Below are 22,804 nucleotides of genomic sequence, written 5' to 3' on the forward strand. Positions count from 1 at the left end.
GGGCAAGTTCATGCAGGCACTGGAGTTTCTGCTGCACTTTTCAGCCATTTTGGGTGGCCATGTAGACCCCGAGACAGATTCGGGTCTTTTCTGGTTTCCCTTTGGATCATCCCTGCTGTACCAGGGAGACTTTTGATTTGCATTAGGGAGAATATGTCAAGTGATGTGGCCTCTTTTGTAAGTTTTTCAGACATTTCCTCTTCCAAGGGTAAACGGAACAACTTATCAGCATTTCCATGATGAGTTTTCCCTCTTGAATTTGATTTTGTGATTGTGCCCTGGAAGAAATGGAGCCCATCTCTGCATTTGTGTAACATCCTTCTGTGGATTAAAAATGGTCACTAGTGGTTGGTGGTTAGTAATGGGGTAAACTCTCTCCCATACTAGGAGGAGGGATATTGGCACCTAACGGTGGCTCCTTTGCCTGCATCTTTGGAAACAGCTCTATTTCAACCTTTAACATCTTTATTTTTCCCTTTCAGGGTTCTTTTGAAGACCCTGACCTGGAGTTACACGCTGACCGGTTCTTTGCGGGAATGGGACCTATTCTCGGGGTTCCATGACTGGCCGTTATTCAACATGCTAAGGGTTTGGCCTGTGATTCTCAATTGTATTCCGAAGCCTAAGACATCAGGACTCTGGAGACGAGTGGATCGAGGGTCGGTGTCATGGCAGGAGACTCGTGTGTTGTTGGAGAGGCCGAAAAATCCTTCACTGTGGGCCCAAATACCTGAGGTCTTTGCGATCTTTGGACACAGAGCTCAAAAAAAAGCAACAAAGCGGACTTTTAACATTGTAACAACAACCCGCTGGTTTATGTCTCCCGCTTGCTGTGAAAATGGGGGACACCTCCCTCTTCCTTGTCAGGGATAAATAGAACCTGTGGTCTGTCAAATGTCAGATTAAATGCGAAACCTTTAGATTAACTTTGGTCTGTGTCTTTGCTATTGCTTAGCACACACTTGGACTCGGTGATGGTATCAATGTGCCTTTTTTTTTGGCTGTTGTGGGGGAGGGGATTGTTGCTTGCTGCATTTTACATGTGGGAGGAGGGGTGACTGGGGGTTACTTTGAGGTCCCACATTTAACTGTCATTCATTCTTTAGGGCACTTCTCTGTTTTCAGGGATGTTTGCAAAGAAAAAGCATTTCAGGATGTATATTGTATACATTTCTCTAACATTAAATTCGACCTTTGATACAGGTAATGGTTGAAATGTTTTATACCCCAAACCAGACTCATGGTCTCTCTGTCAATCTGTGTAATTTTCCTCTGCGGCCTTAAAGGAACATGATGCAAAGGCCAAGGGGTGTTCACTTCACTCTTAACCTCCACCTATACCATAAGACAAGGTGTCACAGGCAAGTTTTACTGGACGAAGTAGATCATAATGTGTGAGTATAGTGGCTGACATCACCATTTCCTTTATCTTTTAGAAGGCTACCTCACACTGTTTTGTCCATTGCCACTTCTTTCTAATCTGTAGTCATGTGTTCAAGTGGTGGAGCCGGGTTTGACAGGGACCTGTTATAGTAATTGACAAATCCTAAGAAGGACTACAACCATGACATATCCTTTGCCCTTGGGTCATTCACCATTGCTTGAATTTTCTCAGCACATCTGTGTAATCCTTGTGTGTCAATACCATGTACACAGCAAGAGATGTTTGGGTAAAGAATGCATACTCCGAGCTCATTATTTTCTAATTTTTTAAAAACTGTCTTGAGATTTGAGATGTTCCTTTTCACCCTGACCGGTAACAATGATGTCATCCAGGTGACACCGAGTGCCTGGGCATCCTTGCAGAACCTGGTCCATAACCTTCTGCCAGAGTGCAGGTGTAGCTGCTGCTCCAAAAATAAACCTATTTTAGTGATAGAGCCCTTTGAGTGTTTATGGTGAGAAACACATTGGATTCTTCTTCCATCTCCAAGGTAGAGTTCAGCTAAGTCCAATTTGCTGAAGTGTTTCCCCTCAGAAAGGTTTGTGTGGGTGTGTGTGTATATATATATATATATATATATCTCCATCCTACATCCTGGGCAGGGTATTGATCAATAGGTGCTTTCAGTACTGGGGTGATGTTGATCTTAATATCACCTGACAGACACATTCTTCTTGGCTACTGGGACCACTGGTGTTGCCCATGGACTCCACTCAACCTGGCAAAGAACTCGCGCAGTCTCCATGCAATCTAGCTCATTGGCTACTTTAATACAGATGGTATAAGGCACCAGAAAGACTTTGGAAAACGTGTAGTTGCATTTTCATTTAGCACTATTTTACCTTGGGTATGTTTGAGTTTTTCATCCTTAAACACTACTGTGGCATCATCCAGTACCTTTCTTAATTTGGTTTCAATTAACTATTGCATGGCATGTAACATTAAAATGGTGGATGGATCTCCAATCAGGCTGTGTTATCATCTCAATGCTGGCCCTCCTAGTTTTTAACCATATATAAGACCAATGTGGCTTGTTGTTTGTTGTATTTCAGTACTACAAATGTCATTCCCACAGGAGTTATCTTTTCTCCAATAAACTTCTTAGTTGGATAGCTGCAGGCTTCAGTTCATTGTCTTGGAAATGCCGAATTCATTTTGAGGTTAATTTAAACAGCCAAACCAGTATTCAATCCCATTTTAATTAATTTGCCGTTTGTTTCTGATGCGAGCTATATTGCTGGTCTATTCTTAGTTGTCACATTACAAACCTTAAGGCTACCTAGTCCTGTGTCACTCTCATCACTTTCAGAGTTTTCATCAACAGCATTCAGATTAGTGCTCTTTTTGAAACTGCAACTTAAATTGCTCTTCCCTGTGCTCTTCATTTATGATTGTCAGCCCAACATGCTTTTTGTATATGTCCTACTTTGTTGCATTTTCTGCAAGTTTCACCTTTAAATCTGCATTGGTCTTTGCATATGTGAGCCGCTGCCACAATGGTAACATAATTTGTTCGGCCAGGCCAGACTCTGTTTAGACATTGCAATTTTGTTCACGATCACTTTCATTCTTGACTTCAACTCAATTGCACCTCTGCCTCCTGTTTCCATTGATACAGAAATTTCAACTGCTCTTTTATATGTGAGTTTGCTTCGGTTAGGAGCTACTTTGAATGCTTTCTTGTAAGATTCCACAAACTAAATGATCTCTTAGTGTATCATTAAGCCCATAGCTAAACTGATCATTTTCAGACAATCTCTTTAATTCAGCCACGTACACTGAAATGGACTCCATCCCTATTGATTCAGCCTATAAAACCTAAAGCATTCTGCAATCAACAATGGTTTCAGTTCTAATTCATCTTGCATTACTTTCACATTATCAGCAAAGCTCATTTCGGCTAGTTTGGTTGGAGAAGCCACACTTCTAAGCAAATTGTATGCTCTTAGACCATGAAGAAAGACTGGATGAACTAGGCTTGTACTCGTTGGAATTTAGAAGATTGAGGGGGGATCTGATTGAAACGTATAAGATCCTAAAGGGATTGGACAGGCTAGATGCAGGAAGACTGTTCCCGATGTTGGGGAAGTCCAGAACGAGGGGTCACAGTTTGAGGATAGAGGGGAAGCCTTTTAGGACCGAGATTAGGAAAAACTTCTTCACACAGAGAGTGGTGAATCTGTGGAATTCTCTGCCACAGGAAACAGTTGAGGCCAGTTCATTGGCTATATTTAAGAGGGAGTTAGATATGGCCCTTGTGGCTACGGGGGACAGGGGGTATGGAGGGAAGGCTGGGGCGGTGTTCTGAGTTGGATGATCAGCCATGATCATAATAAATGGCGGTGCAGGCTCGAAGGGCCGAATGGCCTACTCCTGCACCTATTTTCTATGTTTCTATAAGACCATAAGACAAAGGAGCAGAAGTAGGCCATTCGGCTCATCGAGTCTGCTCCGCCATTTTATCATGAGCTGATCCATTTTATCCTATTTAGTCCCACTGCCCCGCCTTCTTACCATAACCTTTGATGCCCTGGCTACTCAGATACCTATCAATCTCTGCCTTAAAGACACCCAATGACTTGGCCTCCACTGCTGCCCGTGGCAACAAATTCCATAGATTCACCACCCTCTGACTAAAAAAATTTTTTTGCATTTCTGTTCTGAAAGGGCGCCCTTCAATCCTGAAGTCATGCCCTCTCGTACTAGACTCCCCCATCATGGGAAACAACTTTGCCACATCCACTCTGTCCATGCCTTTTAACATTCGAAATGTTTCTATGAGGTCTTCCCTCATTCTTCTAAACTCCAAGGAATACAGTCCAAGAGCGGACAAACGTTCCTCATATGTTAACCCTCTCATTCCCGGAATCATTCTAGTGAATCTTCTCTGTACCCTCTCCAACGTCAGCACATCCTTTCTTAAATAAGGAGACCAAAACTGCCCACAGTACTCCAAGTGAGGTCTCACCAGCGCCTTATAGAGCCTCAACATCACATCCCTGCTCCTATACTCTATTCCTCTAGAAATGAATGCCAACATTGCATTCGCCTTCTTCACTACTGACTCAACCTGGAGGTTAACTTTAAGGGAATCCTGTACGAGGACTCCCAAGTCCCGTTGCATCTCAGAACTTTGAATTCTTTCCCCATTTAAATAATAGTCTGCCCATTTATTTTTTCTGCCAAAGTGTATAACTATACACTTTCCAACATTGTACTTCATTTGCCACTTCTCTGCCCATTCTTTCAATCTATCCAAGTCTCTCTGCAGACTCTCTGTTTCCTCAGCACTACCGGCCACTCTTCCACCTGATGCACTCAGCAAAACGGGCACTCACTTCTCAATGGCTATTTCTTTTGCTTCAAAATACTGCTCAATTTGTTCCATATGCAGCAGCAAGTTATTTTTGTGCAATCAAATGCATCTATCTTTCCAATGTAGCTAGCCATGTCTGCTTTTTTAAAAATGTATTACTTTTAATCTCCCAGTACATACTGTTTATGAACCCACAAATTCATGTATTTTCTGACTTTATTTTTAACGCAGCTGTCTTCGCCTCTTCTGAAGAAAGCACACTGCTTTTCTCAAAAGTTTAAGTGTTTCACTGTGTTTCACTAGGTACTTGTCTTGGGTTCATTTTAAAAATATTTTGTCACCACTGTTATGTTTTGTAAGTCCAAAACATAAAACTAATTCAAAGAAAAACATGGGAGCACAGGGGATAATGCTAGTACTTCTCAGTTTTCTTTTAACTTTAAGCGAGTTTTAACTACTTATGACGTAGTGGGGTGATGATGTATGCCATTTACCTACTTTTACATATAGCCCGCAATACATTATGTAAACAACAAAGAATGGTTAATCAAACAGCACATTTACAATATTACTGAAACATTAAACACACAATGATTCACAAGAATAATTCCAGGAAAAATAAGGGTTAATGTATGAGAAGTATTTAATGGCTCTGGGCCTGTACTCACTGGAGCTTGGAAGAATGAGGAGGATCTCACTGAAACCTACCGAATATTGCAAGGTCTAGATAGAGAGGATGTTGAGAGGAGGTTTCCAATAGTGCAGCAGTCTTGGACTAGAGGGCACAGCCTCAGAATAGGGGGACATCCCTTTAGAACAGAGACGAAAAGGAATTTCTTTAGCCAGAGAGCAGTGAATATGTGGAATTCATTGCCACGGATGGCTGTGGAGGCCAAGTCCTTGGGTATATTTAAAGCAGAGTTTGACTGATTCTTGATAAGTAAGGGCATCAAAGGTTATGGGGAGAAGGCAGAGAAGGATAATAAATCTGCTATTATGGACTGGTGGAGCAGACTCAATGGGCCAAATGGACTAATTCTGCTCCAGTGTCTTAGAGATTTATGATCTTATCTTACAAATCCTCACCACTTTGCTATTTTCTCCTGCTGAAGAGGATCATCTCTTTGTCTTGGCCACAGGTATTGTCACAAGGACCATCTTGGCAGAAGACACAATACTTAGAAAGAAAATTTCAGAATTTAGCTGTTATGAAGATTAGTTGTGTAGTTGATAAGGAGGAGAAAGAACTTCCAACTTTGGGAGATACATTATGTTGAAAATGGCAAATGGCACTTAATCCAGAGCCTAGCCCATCACAGGCAAAGCCCTCCCCATTAAATGTTTGTTCATCTTGTTGTGTGTGGTTTTTCGTTGATTGAATTGGCTGCTTTGTTGTGAATGCCTGCAAGAAAATGAATCTCAGGGTTGTATATGGTAAAATATATGCACATTGATAACAAATCTACTTTAAAATATGAAGCAATGCATTTGGAAAAGTGTAACAAGATTATGCAACAAATGGGAGGTTATTGGACAAGTGTGGATCATCAAGAGCACCAGAGTATCAATAGGTTCACATACATAAACAGACAATAAAACAATTTGGCATGGATACAGACCCTTTGGCCTAACAATTTCATGCCAACCATGTTGACAACACAGCTAGTTCCAATTTGATGTGTTTGGATAACATTCCTTTAAGCCTCTCCCCTCTGTGTACCTATCCAAGTTATACTACTGTACCTGCCTCAACAACTTCATCCAGAAGCATATTCCATATATTCACCACCCACTGCTTGAAAAAGTTGCCCTTCAAGTCCCTTTTAAATCTTTCCCCTCTCACCCTAAATCTACACCTCCTACTTTTGGACTCCCCTATCCTGGGGAGAAGACTGCTACCATCCACCTTATCTATGCCCTTCATAATTTTTATAAAATTCTCTGAGGTCACCCCTCTTTCTCCAACATGCTTAGTAATGAGGACCTAGACTGGCTATCCTCTCCCTAAAACTCAGGCCCTTTAGTCTTGGCAATATCCTTGTAAATCTTTTCTGCATTCTTTCCACACGTGATCAAAATTGTACACAGTACTCAAAGTGTGGCCTCACAAATAACTTGCACATCTGCAACATAATGCCCCAACTCCTATACTCAATGCCCTAATTAATAAAGGCCAACATGATTTTTCACCACCCTGTCAACCTGTGATGCAAGTTTCAATGAACGATACACTTGTACTCTTAGGTCCCTCTGTTCCATTATATTCCCTAGTGCACTGCCATTCATTGTATAAAACCCACACTGATTTGACTTTACAAAATTATCACCTTACATTTATCTCTATTGAAATCCATTTGCCGTCTTCCCTAACTGACCAGGTCCCCTAGTAATCTAGAACAACCTTCTTCACAATCAACACCAACCCCTAATTTCACGTCATCCACAATTTAATGATCAACCATTATGCATTTGAATGCAAATCATTTGTATAAATAACGAAGAACAAAGGTGCCAACATTGACTCATGCGTGGCACACTACAAGTCACCAGACTCCACTGTGAGAAACGACTTTCCGCCACTATCTCAGAACCAACTTTGAATCTACCCAACCTGCTTCCTCTGCATTCCATAGGATATAACCTTTCAGACCAGTCTACCACATGGGACCTTGTTGAAGGCTTTGCTAAAATCCAAAGAGGTAACATCCACACCCTTACTCTTACCTACTTTTTTGGTTACCTCTTCAAAAAGCTCAAAAAAAGTTCAAGTATGACTTTCCATGCAGAAAGCCATGCTGACTCTTCCTAATCAGTACTGAGTATCCAACTGATGGTGGATCCTGTCCCTCAGAAATCCTTCCAGCATCTTCCCACTACTGATGTCAGGATGAACAACTTGTAGTTACTTGGTTTGTCCTTGTAACCTTTAACAATGGAAGGATGTTAGTCACTTTCCAGTCTTCAGGAAATACACCAGTAACTAACTATGTTAGGTAAACAACAGGAATTCTGCAGATGCTGGAAATTCAAGCAACACACATCAAAGTTGCTGGTGAACGCAGCAGGCCAGGCAGCATCTGTAGGAAGAGGTGCAGTCGACGTTTCAGGCCGAGACCCTTCGTCAGGACTAACTGAAGGAAGAGTGAGTAAGGGATTTGAAAGTTGGAGGGGGAGGGGGAGATCCAAAATGATAGGAGAAGACAGGAGGGGAAGGGATAGAGCCAAGAGCTGGACAGGTGATAGGCAAAAGGGGATACGAGAGGATCATGGGACAGGAGGTCCGGGAAGAAAGACAAGGGGGGGGGGGACCCAGAGGATGGGCAAGAGGTATATTCAGAGGGACAGAGGGAGAAAAAGGAGAGTGAGAGAAAGAATGTGTGCATAAAAATGAGTAACAGATGGGGTACGGGGGGGGTGGGGCCTTAGCGGAAGTTAGAGAAGTCGATGTTCATGCCATCAGGTTGGAGGCTACCCAGACGGAATATAAGGTAGAAGAGGCCGTGGATGGACATGTCAGAATGGGAATGGGACGTGGACTTATTTTTATGCACACGTTCTCTCTCACTCTCCTTTTTCTCCCTCTGTCCCTCTGAATATATCTCTTGCCCATCCTCTGGGTCCCCCCCCCCTTGTCTTTCTTCCCGGACCAACTATGTTAGGTAGCTCTTTTTCATCTGGCATGGCTATAACGGGCTGAATGGTCTCATTTAGCATCATCGGTTTTCTACTTTTCTTCTGCTATTGGCAACGGATCACAATCAATCAGTGATGCCCAGAGACCCAGAATTGTAGAAATTCAAATACTATGGTTGTTTATGATCAGAGAGCAGCATAGGAAGCAGAGAAGAACAAAGCTCGAAAGCAACTCAACAACAATTCAAGTTCTTGTCACCAAGAGCCCAAAAAGGTAATCAAGAACAAGTGTTATGATCAAACAAGACTTGGAACAAATAGGTCCTGAGAAATACAGCTTGGATGAACTCAGTTTTATGGGAGGGTATTGCACAAGAGATAGGTCAGCATCATGAATAGACAACACTACTATCATTCAATCAAATTAAACCAATCTGTTTGCAGCCTTGGTGGCATGTCTGACTCAAAAATCACTTTCAAACCCTATTTCCATTGTCTTCGCTAAGAATGCCTTCTACCAGTAGTATAATATCACACAGCTCTAGCCCTATTTATTTCTGTCTACTTCTAAGATCCTCAGCCACACCTCCATCACATCAGGATCCAGCCTGAGTGATCTTCCTCGTTCTTCTCCATAAGCACAACATTGTTCAAAACATTGATGCCAACGTCCTGGCAGAAATACATACCTTTGTCCATCCACAAACAAGACAAAATCTGCAGATGCTGGAAATCCAAATAACATACACACAAAATGCTGGAGGAACTCAGCAGGCCAGACACGATTTATGGAAAAAAAAGGTACCGTTGACATTTCGGGCCAAGACGTTTGGGTCCTGGCAAAGGGTCTCAGCCCGACAAGTTGACTGTACCTTTTTCCCCCCCCCATAGGTGCTGCTTGGCCTGCTGAGTTCCTTTGTCCATCTATCCAATTCAGCATCCTGCTTAGCTCTAACATTTTGTTTCACCTTTTATGACCGACTACCAAAGTGTTAATTGCCAGGATAACCTTTCTATGCCATTTGACTCTCTACCTTTTTCTCCCTAGATTTATTTACTCCTTAGAAAGGTACATGTTTTGGCCAAATATTCTGTCCTAACAACAGCTCATGAATATAGTGGGATATAGTGAACAAGAAGAATCTCCAAATGTATTCTCTAAAAAATTGTAAGAACCCATTCTTGCACTTTCTCGTGTTTTACTAGATTAAGCATTGAATTATTGATTTAATTTTCTTTATATAAATATAAAAAGATTTTGCAGTGGGTTGTAGACTGAGCCAGCTCTGACACGAACATAGATGTTCCCACCAGACGATATCTTCAAAAGGTGGTGTCTTAAGGTGGCAGCGCCTACCAAGGACCCTCATCACCTGGGTCATGCCCTCTTCATATGACCAGCCTTGGGGGCTTGGAGGATGGGGTGGGAGGTATAGGAGCTGAAGACACACACTCCACAAACTTAAGAACAGCTTCTTCCCCTCCACCATGAAACCTATCTCATTATTCCTCTTTTGCCCAATTTGTTTACTTTGATAACCTGTAGAATATTTTCATGTCTTGCACTGTACTACTGCTGTAAAACACACTTCATGACATAGGTTGGGGTAAACAAACCTGACTCTGGAATTTATAGGGGATCTGTGGGGAGGGGTGATGTTAAAAGGTAATCATCAGGAAAACAATGCTACCTGATTACCCTCTCCTTAACTTGGCATCACAGATCAAAATTATTATGCCTCTTTTACTGCAGGAATTAGACTGTAGATTGACGTTTCCGTATGAGGCTTTGTGTTACAACCAATGCTATAGAGTGCATTTCTAATTAAAACAAAATGTTTTAGTGAGTATAACAATATTTCTTTTTTCTCTGTGCAAAATTCCTGCTACTCAATTTTTTATAACTTAATACAACCAACTTACACCGGGATCTTCCTGGTCGACTGGCGACGATACAAAATTGGATTATATTTGAGACCTAACAAATATTCAGCTCCTTGAACTTCTTCAATCAGTATTTGCATTTCTCCCCCAATATTTTAGAGATTAAGCTCCGAACAGGCCCTTCCAGCCCAAAAGGCTACACTACTCAGCAACCCACCTATTTAACACCAGCCAAACACAGGATAATTTACAATGGCCAATTAACCTACTAACTGGTACATCTTTGGACCATGAGAGGAAACCAGAGCACCCAGAGGAAACCCAGATATTCACATGGAGAACATACAAGCTCTTTACAGACAGCATTGAAATTGAACCCCAAACTATGGAATGCTCCAAGCTATAATAATGTCACTTTAACCACTAATCGACTATGGTGTCCCAAGAAAAATGCTCATCTTCCCTTCATCTTAAAATCAGTTGAATGGCAACAGGTAATGGATCTATGGCAGAGGTTCCAGTGAAAATACAGCAACAACAACAAAAAAAAAACAGGCTAAAGCCTCAAAAAAGAGCAAGTTGCTAACTCAGAAAGAGTGGGAAATTCTGAAGGATGTATCATCTACCAAAATACACCAACATCAACAGAGGCCAGAGATGAAGCTCTTTGCATCCTTCTGCTAACCACTCACAAAGTTCAAAGTATGTTATTAAAGAATGAATACAACCATGAGATTTGTCCTCTTGCAGACAGTTACCAAAGAAATGCAATAGAACCCATTAAAACCCTACACAAAGACTGCCAAACACCCAATGTGAGAAAAAAAGAACAAATCGTGCAAATAATAAAAGAATTAAACAAATAACACACAGAACATGAACTGCAGAGTCCCTGAAAGTAAGTCCATAGCCACAGAGCTAATTCAGTTCTGCAGCAATTCCAGGAGTCTGATAACTGCAGGTTTATTAAACTGTTAAATGATTGTACTGCAAAAATATCATAATCTTGACTAAATTGTTGTAGCTTTCTTGCATAGTCTACTTCTATCCAATTTTGTTCATATGAATGGCAACCAGAATTTGGTATTTGAATGCACTATCCAACTGTAACTGAACAGAAGTTTTTAAATACAGTGGATTCTGATTAATTGGGGCAAATCAGGAACAGTGCATTTTGGCCCAATTAAATGGCTGCCCATTTAGTGGAAGTTTCCAGGAAACAGTTAAAAAGGTGTTTAAAAAAAAAAGACAAATGGAGAAACAAATGATGTATTTAACTAAAACACAGAACAAATTAGAACACTACCAATAATACTACAGAACTGTGTATTAGTTCCTAATAGTTATCAAATTACACAATGAACAAAATCAATGCAGACACCGACTGAGTTCAGTTCATACAATGCTATTGATCATTGCATCCTCTAAATCTTCATTTCATTATAACATTCATGGTGATTGTTGATATCTTCAAATTCTTCATAGTTCCTGACTTGTTGAAGTCATGAAATCATTTCATTTTCACTCCCTGCTGTTTCTGGCATCTCTAAGCCTGAATGCTTGAAATTGTAGTGAACAAAACGGTTCTGAACCATCTTACTGCTTATTTCTCACCAGCGATCTGTCACAAAAATCACTGCTTTTTGAATACAAACACACACAACTGACGCTATTTAAAATCTTTTTGCTCCAAATACAAGTGCGCGTGACTGACCTCTAATTAGGATCTGTTGGGCAACAGTCCCCTACCCCATTTAAGTGGCAAAGTGTCCCAAATATATGAAGGGAATCCCAGCAATATTCTCAATTACTTATTGTTCTTTAAGTTATCCCAAATAAGCATCTGCTCTGATTAACCAATGGCCCAATTAACTGGACTCTGCTGTAACCGAAAGCTAAAATGCCCTCGAAGTGGAAAGCCTCCAGATCATACCAATATATCTTTCTACTGTGTTTCGACTTACCTCCAACATTACTAGGGGATACTATGCTACAGTCATGGATTTCTTGCTTATGAAGTTGCATGCACAAAGATTTCCCAGCCCTGGTGTACTATGATTAGGGATACCAACCCATCCAAACATCTGGGAGAAGACCAGAGCACAGATGTATCCCTGGCTGCTGTCAGCATATAATTATGGGCTGCTGCCAAACAGCAAAGTTCTTAAGCCTTTAAACAGTCCTGACATGAGGGACAGAAAATGTTAATAAGGATCTAAGAACCACATGATTGCCAAAGGTTCTCCGGGGGTTCCCAAGGCACTAATTTTATCAGGTGTCAAACAGAAATGGAACTGGAAGTTTCCAAGCACCCATTCTATTCATCTTTGTACCAATGAGGACTCAAATCTAAGGTGATGCCCAATAAGCTGTGTGGGATACTAAAATGTAAGTAAAATGCAGAAATTTGTGTCCCTACCTCTCCCCCTATTCACTCTGATTGATTAAAGTAGCGAAGAAGAAAATTTCCTCGATGAAACTTAAAATTATTAGTGAAGCACACAGTCTATTATTATCAAACCCCTTGGTAAACAATTACCGCACTGTGCCCATTCAAGAAGTACTTAAATTAGCACTGCTTTGGTCACTCAATAAGCCTATTAAAATTAAACCAAACAAGTCTACTATCTTCTTAAATTGATGTGAAATGAAATTTGTGGTACTATAACTCTCCCTCTTTCAATTAGGAACAGATCAACTCTTTGAATTACTATATATATACACAAAAAAATAGTCCTACAGTATTATATGCTTCAGCTCTGGAACTGTCAATTCTTGGAGTTTTTTTTCCTCATAGGTGTTTTAATGAGTAATTGTTAGATTACAATATCAGAAATTACACATGGATTTGGAAATGAAGCAACACGATGAACGGTTTGCAGCTGGATTATTCACCAGGGTACAAGAACCACGTGGGCAATGGTTTAGATAGTCTGGGCTTGAAATATGAAGTTAACACAAGCCAATTGCTCTCGCTGGATAATGACCATTAAGAGTGCAAAAGACTTTTTACAGTTATGAATTCTCATGAGCTTGCTCTTCAATATGCACACACTAATTAAGTTCATCACAAATCACTTTTCTTCAAATTTCTCTTCTTATTCCTCTTTCTCAGAAGATACTAACATGCTGGGGTACAATTCCATGAGTCTGCCAGTAATTAAAACTAAATTGATTAACCATCCTGTGAGCCAGAATAATATGCTATTCAGCTATCGTGCTTAACAGGAAAATTTGTTCAATGACTGCACACATTTTCAGCATGTGCATGTGAAGTGGGTAACCTGGGCAAATACTTCCATCCCCTACATCAAGAAAACCATCAAAAAACAGGCTGCAATTAATGCCTAAGCTGTCAGCAACCAATCCAGCACCAATGGTTCACATCTTTCAACCAAGCCCTGGAGCAGTTATCAACTGTGCATTGCAGGTTTAATTGGATTAATCCAGGCCATACTTTTGTAAATATGGCAACATAACATTCTACCTCACATAGTTTATCAAGTAAGTAAATACCAGGTGCATGCTACGAAAGTTAAGCACACTCTTTGGATGGGATTGAGTTTGTCAAATGTAATCAGGAAAGTTTCCTTAATCGGTACGTAGAGGGAGTGTGATACTAAATCTCCCATAAGAGATTGAGACAGGACAAGCGACAGAAGTTTGTGAAGGGGGTCATTTTGCATCTAGTGATTATAATGCCATTAGTTTCAAGGTAATTATGGAGGATTGGTCTGGTCCTCAGGTTAAGATTCTAAATTGGAGAAAATTTTGATGGTATCAGAAAGGATCTACCAAATGCAGATTGGGACAGGTTGTTTTCTGGCAAAAGTGTATATGACAAGTGGGACACCTTCAAAAGTGAAATTTTTAGAGTAGAGAGTTTGCATGTCCTATCAGAATAAAAGACAAGGATAACAGATTTAGGCAACCTTGGTTATTGAGAAATTTTGAGGCTTTCGTTAAGAAAAAAGATGTATAGCCAGTATAGGTAGGAAGGAGCAAATGAAGTACTTGAGAATTATAAAAAAAAATGTAAGGGAAAACTTAAGAAGGAAATCAAGAGGGATAAAAGAAGACATGGTGAAGACATGGTTGTTCTAGCAGACATGGTGAAGGAGAATCCCAAGGGCTTCTACAGATACACTAAGAGCAAAAGGATAGCAAGGGACAAAATTGTGGCAATCTATGCCTAGAGCCAAAAGTTCAGATGCGCCATACAACTCTTGTAAAAATATGCTAATACAGAACTGATGCGTGAAAAATTTGACGCATGGAATGTAAGAGGTTGGCCACCCCTCTCTTAAACGGATTTTTGCATCTGTATTTACTCAGCAGACAGAGACAGTCTATAGATATGAGGCAAAAGAGCAGTGAGGTCATGGACCTTAGTTTGCTGTCGAGGCAAATTAGGGGTGGACAAATCCCCAGGGCCTGACAAGGTGTTGTCCAGATCCTGTGGGAGGCAAGTGCTGAAATTGCAGCAGCCCTAGCCGAGACGTTTAAAACATCCTTAGCCATGGGTGAGATGCCAGAGGATTGGAGGACAGGTAATGGCGCTCCACTGTTTAAGAACGGGTGTAAGAATAAACCAGGAAATTATAGGCTGGTGAGCCTGACATGAGTAGTGCTTAAGTTATTGGAAGATATTCTAAGGAACCAGATGTATAAGTTATTGGATAGACTGGGACTTATTAGGGATGGCCAACGTGACTTCGAGCGTGTTTGTATCTGACTAATCTCAGAGTTTTTTTTGAGGAAGTTATCAGGAAAGTTGAAGGCAGAAAGGCAGTGGATGTTACCTACATAGACTTTAGCAAGGCCCTTGACAAGGTCCTACGTGGGAGGATGGTCAAGAAGGTTCAGTCGCTTGCCTTAATTGGATTAGACACTGGCTTTGCAGGAGAAGCCAGAGATTGCTAGTAGGTGGTTGCCTCTTTGATTGAAAGCCTGTGACTGGTGGTGTGCTGCAGGGATTCATGGTGGATCCATTGTTGTTTGCATTCTATATGAACTATCTGGAAGATAATGCAGTAAACTTGATCAGCAAATTTGCAAATGACACCAAGATTGGGGTGCAGCTGAGAGTGAGGAAGACTATCAAAGCTTGCAGTGAGATCTAGATCAGCTGGAAAGAAGGGGTAAAAAAAAAAGGGCAGATGGAATTTAATGTAGATAAGTGTGAGATGTTGCTCTTTGGGAGGGCTGGGTAGGACTAATAAACTGAGCAGTAGGGCACTAAGGAGTATGGTAGCACAGAAAGGATCTGGGAATACAGGTCCATAATTCCTTGAAAGTGGCATCACAAATAGATAGGGTCACAAAGAAAGCTTTGGGCACATTGGCCTTCAGAGTACTGTGTATGGAAGTTGGGATGTTATATTGAATTTGAATTGGTGAGGCTTAATTTGGAGTATAGTGTGCAATTTGTTACCTGCCTACAGGTGTGTCATAAATAAGGTTGAAAGAGTACATAGAAGATTTTCAAGAATGGTGCCAGGACTTGAGGACCTGAGTTATATGAAAAGATTAAATGAGGTTGAACTTTATTCCCTAAAACGTAGAAGAGTGAGGGGAGATTTGATAGAGGAATACAAAATTATGAGAGCTATAGATAGGGTAAATACAAGCAGGCTATTTCCACTGAGGTTGGGTGAAACTAGAATTGGAGGTTATGGGTTAAGGGTGAAAGGTGAAATGTTAGACCAGAACATGAGGGGGATCTTCTTCACTCGGAAGATGGTGCAAGAGTGGAATAATCTGCCAGAAGCGGTGGATGTGGGTTTGATTTCAAAATTTAAGGGAAATTTGGATAGGTACATGGATGGGAGGGCTATGGAGAGCTATGGTTCAGGTGCAAGTCAATGGGAATGGGTAGATCAATAGTTCAGCACAGACTAGATGGGCAGAAAAGCCTGCTTCTGTGCTGCAGTTGTTCTAAGACTCTATGAATTAGAATTGGTTTCTTATTGTCACATGTACCAAGATATAGTGAAAAGCTTGTCTTGCATACTGTTCACACAGATCAGATCATTATTCAGTGTATTGAGGCAGGACAATGTAAAACAATAGCGATGCAGAACAAAGTGTAAAAGCTACAGATGCAGTGCAGGTAAACAATGAAGGGCAAGATCATAACATGGTAGATTAGTATCTTACTTAAATTGTTAAGTGGCCCTAATGGTGCAATGTTTAATGCTCAACATGCTGTGTGCTAGTATGGAGCAAGTTAGCTCAACACAAAGAGAAGCACAGCAGGTGATTACACCCGCTTCCATGTCCCTGGTAAATTGTGAGAAAATTACTTGATTACCTAGACTTCCTGGAAATGACAATGCAAATAGAAGGCAGTTATACCATTCAGCATGCCAGTGGTTTCAAAATGCTTTTCCTTTCTTCCTCTGCCATGTTCTTACATATGAATATACAAGTTAGGAACAGGAGCAGGCTACTCCGCTCCTCAAGATTGCTCCGCCATGCAATACAATCACAGGTGGAAAGTTATAAACTCCACTCTGCATTTTTTCTGCACCAGGTAACTTTTCATTTCCTTGCTTGTCAAGACCTTAAAAGTTACTCAAAGACTGCTTCCACCACCTTTCAAGGTATTAGTTGCAAACCTTCTCTGAAACATTTTCAACACATTAACAACCATTTTTAAATGAGGAAATGAATATCATACATAGTACTCCAAATGTGGTTTCTAAATGCTTTATACAAGTGAAACATTAATTCATAATCTGCATGTTCAATATCTCCAGCAACAAACAAGAACATTCAGTTATCTTTACTATACCTATATACTAGGTGTTTATAAATTGGATACCAGGACACTCACATCTTCTGGTTCTCTGTGGCTTGAATCTTTCACTTTTTATATAACATGCTTCATTTTTTAGCTGTTCTACAATAATGCACAATTACTATTTTCCCAATGTTATGCTCTTTTACCAGACCTTTGGCCATTTACTTAATCTACTCATTTCTCTTGATAATTTACCTTTTTAGCCATTTTATCTTATTAGCAAATTTAACCTTCATCCAACCAACATTGACATTCCAGCACTGGCACCTGTGGAATTCCACTTGTGTTTCCTGGTCCAACCACAGTGAACTCCATGGCCAAGAAACCTCACTGGTGCCTTTACTTTTTCAAGGGGTTAAAGGAATTTGGCATATCCCCTTCAACCCTCACCAATTTTTATTACTGTACCATAGAAAGCATCCTATCCAGATGCATCATGACTTGGTATGGCAATTGTTCTGCCCATGACCACAAGAAACTACACAGTCACGAACATAATGCAGTAAAGCAGACAACATACATTAAGACCACATTATCCTGGATATTCTCTCCTCTTCTCCCTCCCATCAGGCAGAAAGTACAAAAACCCTAAAAGCAGGTACCATCTGGCTAAAGGATATCTTCTATCCCACTGTACTAAGAGGCCATTCAACAGTCTTATAACAATCAGATGAATTCCTGACCTCATAAATCTACCTCATTGTGGCCTTGCACCTTATTATCTGCCTGACCTGTAATTGCTTTTCCCCTTGTACTACCTCAACGCACTATTATAATGAACATTATATATAATATATATTACATATAATGAATATTATATGAATGGCATGCAAAACAGTTTGTGAAAATAATACACCAATTTATTTGTTACAGATTGCCACCTGAAATATAGCCAATTATGCCCACTTTGATTCTTGTCAGACTGTTCAAACACGAGTTTCCTCTCATAATACCAAAGTGACATTCTCTGATTACCTAGAGTTTTCCATTTGCTCAATAATGCAACACTTCCAGAATGGCAAACTATCAGGACTGTTACACCCTTCCCTTTTGACTAGAGGTGTTACATTTGTGACTTTCTACTCTAATTGCACCCTCCTGAATCCAGCTAATTTTGGAAAAATAAACCGATCGACCAGCCACTCTTTGAAGATGAAGGTCATCAGGACCCAGGGAATTGTCAGTCTGCACCTCCAACTATTTGCCCCGTACCAGTTCTCCAATGAATGAAATTTTCCATGAGCCCCTCTCTCCTTTGCAATTCCTGATATTTATGGGATCATAATTGTGTCTCCCAAAGCAAAGATATAAGCAAAACACTTGTTATCCCCTTATATCACATTATTAATTCCCAAGGCTCAATTCTGTGTGATCAACGGTCACTTTGTTAATACTCCTATTTTTAAATATTGACTGCTTCAAACTTTTATTGTTCTCATACTTCTTACTAGCTTTCCATCATTTGTGTTCCCTTTCTCATTAAATTTTTAGTTGTTTTGTCTTTGTTTTTCTGTCCAATTTTCTGTCCTGCTGCCTGTAGTCACACAAATACACTCAGTGGCCACTGTATTAGGTACCTCCTGTATCTAATAAAGTGGCCACTGAGTGTATGTTCATGGTCTTCTGCTGCTGAAGCCCACTGACTTCTAGCCCATTCACTTTGACATATTGTGCATTCAGAGATGCCCTTCTGCACACAACCGTTGCAACACATGGTTATTAGAGTTACTGTCACCTTCCTGTCTGGCCATTCTCCTCCAACCTCTCTCATTAGCAAGGCATTTTCACCCACAAAACTACTGCTCACTGGATTTTTCTTTTTATTTCTCACAGCATTTTCTGTAAACTATAGAGACTGTTCTGTGTGAAAAACCCAGCAGATACTTAAAACAACCCCATCTGGCACCAACAATCATTCAAAGTCTCTTAGATCACATTGCTTCCCCATTCTGATGTTTGACTCAGAACAACAACGCAACCTCTTGACCATGTCTCCAGGATTTTATGCAGAGTTTCTGCCATGTGACTGTTGATTAGATATTCGCATTAACAAGCAGTTGTACCTAATAAAGAAGCCACTGAATGTATATGCTGTTATTAAAGTTTAAGAGTGGCAGTGCATGTCGCTCTCGCTTTCAGCTTCCACCACTGGCTAGCTGTCTTGTGAAAAGGAACGTGCAAATCTCTCCCTGCCAGTACATAGCCTCTCCATCTGTAAGCCTCATGTAGTGCCACCTTGCTGGCGACACACAGGAACTGAATTCCTTTCGGACGCAGGTTGAGTAAACCCAGACAGCAAATCCGGAGTGGAGTCAAGGCAGCTGAACATCATTGAACCTCCTTCCGGCAGCTCCTGCAGCCAAGCTGGTGTCAAACATACTGCTTCACAAGCGTTCCTTTGGACCACACTGGTGAGGCTGAGAAGGGGATCTTGACGACTGGGCATCCCAGAATCTCCATTCCTTCCACCCAGGCTTGAGATGATGACCATCATCACCCACTCTCCTTCGAGACAGATGGATGCTAACCAGCCAAAGTTTAAGACCATTTAAAAGTTCTTTTAGTTAACAATGGATGGTGGGCCAGAATGTTCGTTTCTTATTGAAATATAGCTGTGCTGTGTATTCCGGAATATTCCTTTAAATATCTGATGCTGCGTCACCACTGACTAGTCCTTTGAACTAATTTGCCAGTTTGTTTTAGCTAAGTCCAATACCACAACCTCATAATCACATTATTTAAGTCAAAATACTAAGTGTGGACTTATTTCTCCTTCTCTCAAGCTGAATGTAAAATGTAATCATATTATGACTGGTGTCACATAGGGGCATCTTTATGATGAGGTCATTAAGTACCCCATCTCATTGCACAATATCAGATATAGTATAATCTGCTCTCCACAATACCATGAAGTCTTCATCCAAGCTACTTTTGACCATCCCATTTTTCTAGTCTAGACATAGTCTAAGTGATAAAATACCCCTATAATGTTGCCAAAATATTATTACAAGCTCCCACCGGACTATAAACTACTGTGTGGATATTGAGGAATCAGTACTGTACTCTAACAAATGAGTTCTTGTTTTTATTATTTCTGTTTCCCCACTCGAACTCTATCCGTATCCTGGTTTTCTGAACGTAGGTTACCCCCCTGTGGTGCCAAGACCATTATTCATTAACAGAACTATTCTTGGATCTTCCCATTTCCTAATATTCTTATATAAGCATATCCTTCAACATTCAGGTCCCAATTCTACTTCATCCAAAGGCTACTGGATCAAATTTATCTCTATTTGGACTCTCAATTCTCCCATTTTGTTTCAAGTACTATGTGTGCTCAGATACAAGGCCAATAGTTTCATATTTTATTTTTCTAACCTCTAGCCTTATTGCTGTTAGATGTGTATGCCCCAACCCGTCCTGCCATGGCCTGCTTATCGTTTCTATATTCTAATACCTAGGGTAACATCAGTGTAGTTCTCTAATTCTTCAAAGTTATTTTTGAACCTGTTTCTACTATGGTACTGACTACAATGCCTTAGTGAATAACAAATAAAATCTCACCTTCCCTTTGGTCCTTTCATCAGCCTTAATTCTGTGTCCAACTCTCCCATCAGTTAAAATAGTTTCTATTGGAAATCATGGGAATAATTTTTGTGGAATTTCGAACAAGATGATTAAACTGACCAAGTAGCATCTCCATTGAATGCAAGGATTAAGGTTGTGGTATAGGAAAGCTACTAATGGCTACACAAATCTGTATGACTAGGACAAATCACAGAGGGTGACATTGATCTTGTAAGTGATGATAAAGGAGCAGTGGCTCTTTTTATACTTTAATTTTTATTTTCTGTCTGTGTGCAAAACTACTGATTAGCTATCATTTATACTGCACTATCAACTTCACCACTGCTAACTTCAGGAAAGGGAGGTTGGAGGACGAGGCATAAAGAAAAATCACAGGAGGGCACCTGTGATTTGTTAATTGCCTACAATAATACCAAAATGAAAAATGAATAAAACCGCATGATTTCAGGCTCTTAGTCTGATTACTGACTTTTTCTATAAATAAACTTAACTAATGGTGTACTGAAACCAACATCCCTTACACCATGAGCTACATATTCTCCTTCTTCTATGCGTTTATGATACAGCGCTTCAGTGTTAAAGCCTTGCTAGAATTGGACCAGAACTGTACAATTTGATCAAATATAAAGTAACTTTGTATGAAATGTCAATGCCAGTGCAGGAACAAAAGATCTGACATTGTACACACACACACACACACACACAACTTAATATGCCATGAAGTGTATGGTATCTCACTGAAAACAGCTTCGCATTCCATACTTACCACTAATCCTAGCACCAAGGTTCGCACTCTCTCACCAATTTCTGGTGAAATATCATTGCCAAATTGCTGCAAGGTTGTTAGAAACCTCTTCAGCTTGCTGAGCTGTCGAGCACCACAGGCTGGTGGCAGCTGCTGATTTGCCAGCGTGGAAGAGGCAGAAGAAGAGGTTCCATTACTGAAGCCGTTTGGAGGAGAGGGTGCACCATTCAGTGCAGTAGGTGAGTGACTGTTGCCATTTGTTACTGAAAAAAAAAGGTAGGAATTTAAGAAAAAAATTACCCTCTGTCTTGAGAATAGATTACTCCACTCAATTAATAAGAACAAGACACCATGTTATAAAAGCAATAACCTTGCAAACAATGACAAGGAAACTTTCTCCCACCATATGTCAAGCAGGCCAATAACAACTGTTTTTTTTGAAGCATGTCTCAGTTACGTATATTAAAAAAGTTTCCAGAACAAGAATTCTACTTCTTACATATGCTACACAGCACAGAATAAGCCCAGGCTGAATTCTACTTTGCTTTTGCTTGGGAGGATACGTCCAGTATGGAAACATCTGAAAATAGCATTGTCAGTCTAAAGTAAAACAGGTGTACAGTTCCAATACTAGGCCAAGTACGAAGGTTATATTTATCAAAGCACCTGCCAGAACAGCTCCACTGAGACGGTCAGGGTTAAAGCACAACAGGGACTAAAATAAATAAATAGATACATTCAATCCCAAAAGCATATCAGAAGTTAATTCAAAGAGTTTTGACTTTTGGACTGATTTACAGCATTACATTACTTAACTTAAAATTATCGCACATTCCTTGCACCGTCTTTTCATTTGATCTGCCACTCACTCATCAGGTTTCCCTCGTATATTCTGTTCTTTCTTATCCCCATCTAACTTGCATACTTTCTGTAAATATATGCAAAACTGAATAATAAAGACCAATAAAATATGAATATTAATATTTATCATTACATGTTGTTGGTGTGAATGAGCTAGTTCGAGGTGCTCCTTGGTTGTTTGGAGGAGGTGGCATTGTTGGAGGTGTCAACCTGGATTGTGTTTTTACATCTGCAGGGGAGTCTGGCATCGTGGAGCGCTTCTCACTGTGATCTGTCAGAAGCAAAAGAGCACTGATATTATTTTTTGTTATCTCTGGCTCAAGAAACTGCTGTATATTGTCATTCTAGTGCTCCACAACCCTGGACAAAATAGCAGTTTCAACTTCGATCAATATGCAAAATGGAGGCATATCACAGATGGTGTCAGCTCATTATTAACATGGAGGATATGCTTCTATTTCCTAGCTTAAAGATACATAGATAATTCCTTGCATGGAACTTCATTCCGTTTAAATAAACTCTTCTTGA

General features: G+C 40.3%; 1 protein-coding gene across 8 annotated transcripts in view; it reads right to left on the minus strand.

Annotated features, from left to right (window-relative positions):
* runx1t1 (RUNX1 partner transcriptional co-repressor 1) overlaps positions 1-22,804 on the minus strand; it is a 97,103-nt gene that overhangs the window by 47,982 nt on the left and 26,317 nt on the right. For all 8 annotated transcript variants that reach the window (XM_072256888.1, XM_072256886.1, XM_072256883.1 and 5 more), the window contains 2 exons: positions 22,410-22,547; positions 21,437-21,678 (listed from right to left, as the gene is read on the minus strand). In XM_072256888.1, the coding sequence (XP_072112989.1) occupies positions 21,437-21,678; positions 22,410-22,524 (357 nt within the window). In that variant the 5' untranslated portion in view covers positions 22,525-22,547. The remainder of the gene's footprint in view (positions 1-21,436; positions 21,679-22,409; positions 22,548-22,804) is intronic.

Source organism: Mobula birostris, chromosome 1 (assembly GCF_030028105.1).
Source record: "Mobula birostris isolate sMobBir1 chromosome 1, sMobBir1.hap1, whole genome shotgun sequence".
Taxonomy (NCBI): Eukaryota; Metazoa; Chordata; class Chondrichthyes; order Myliobatiformes; family Myliobatidae; genus Mobula; species Mobula birostris.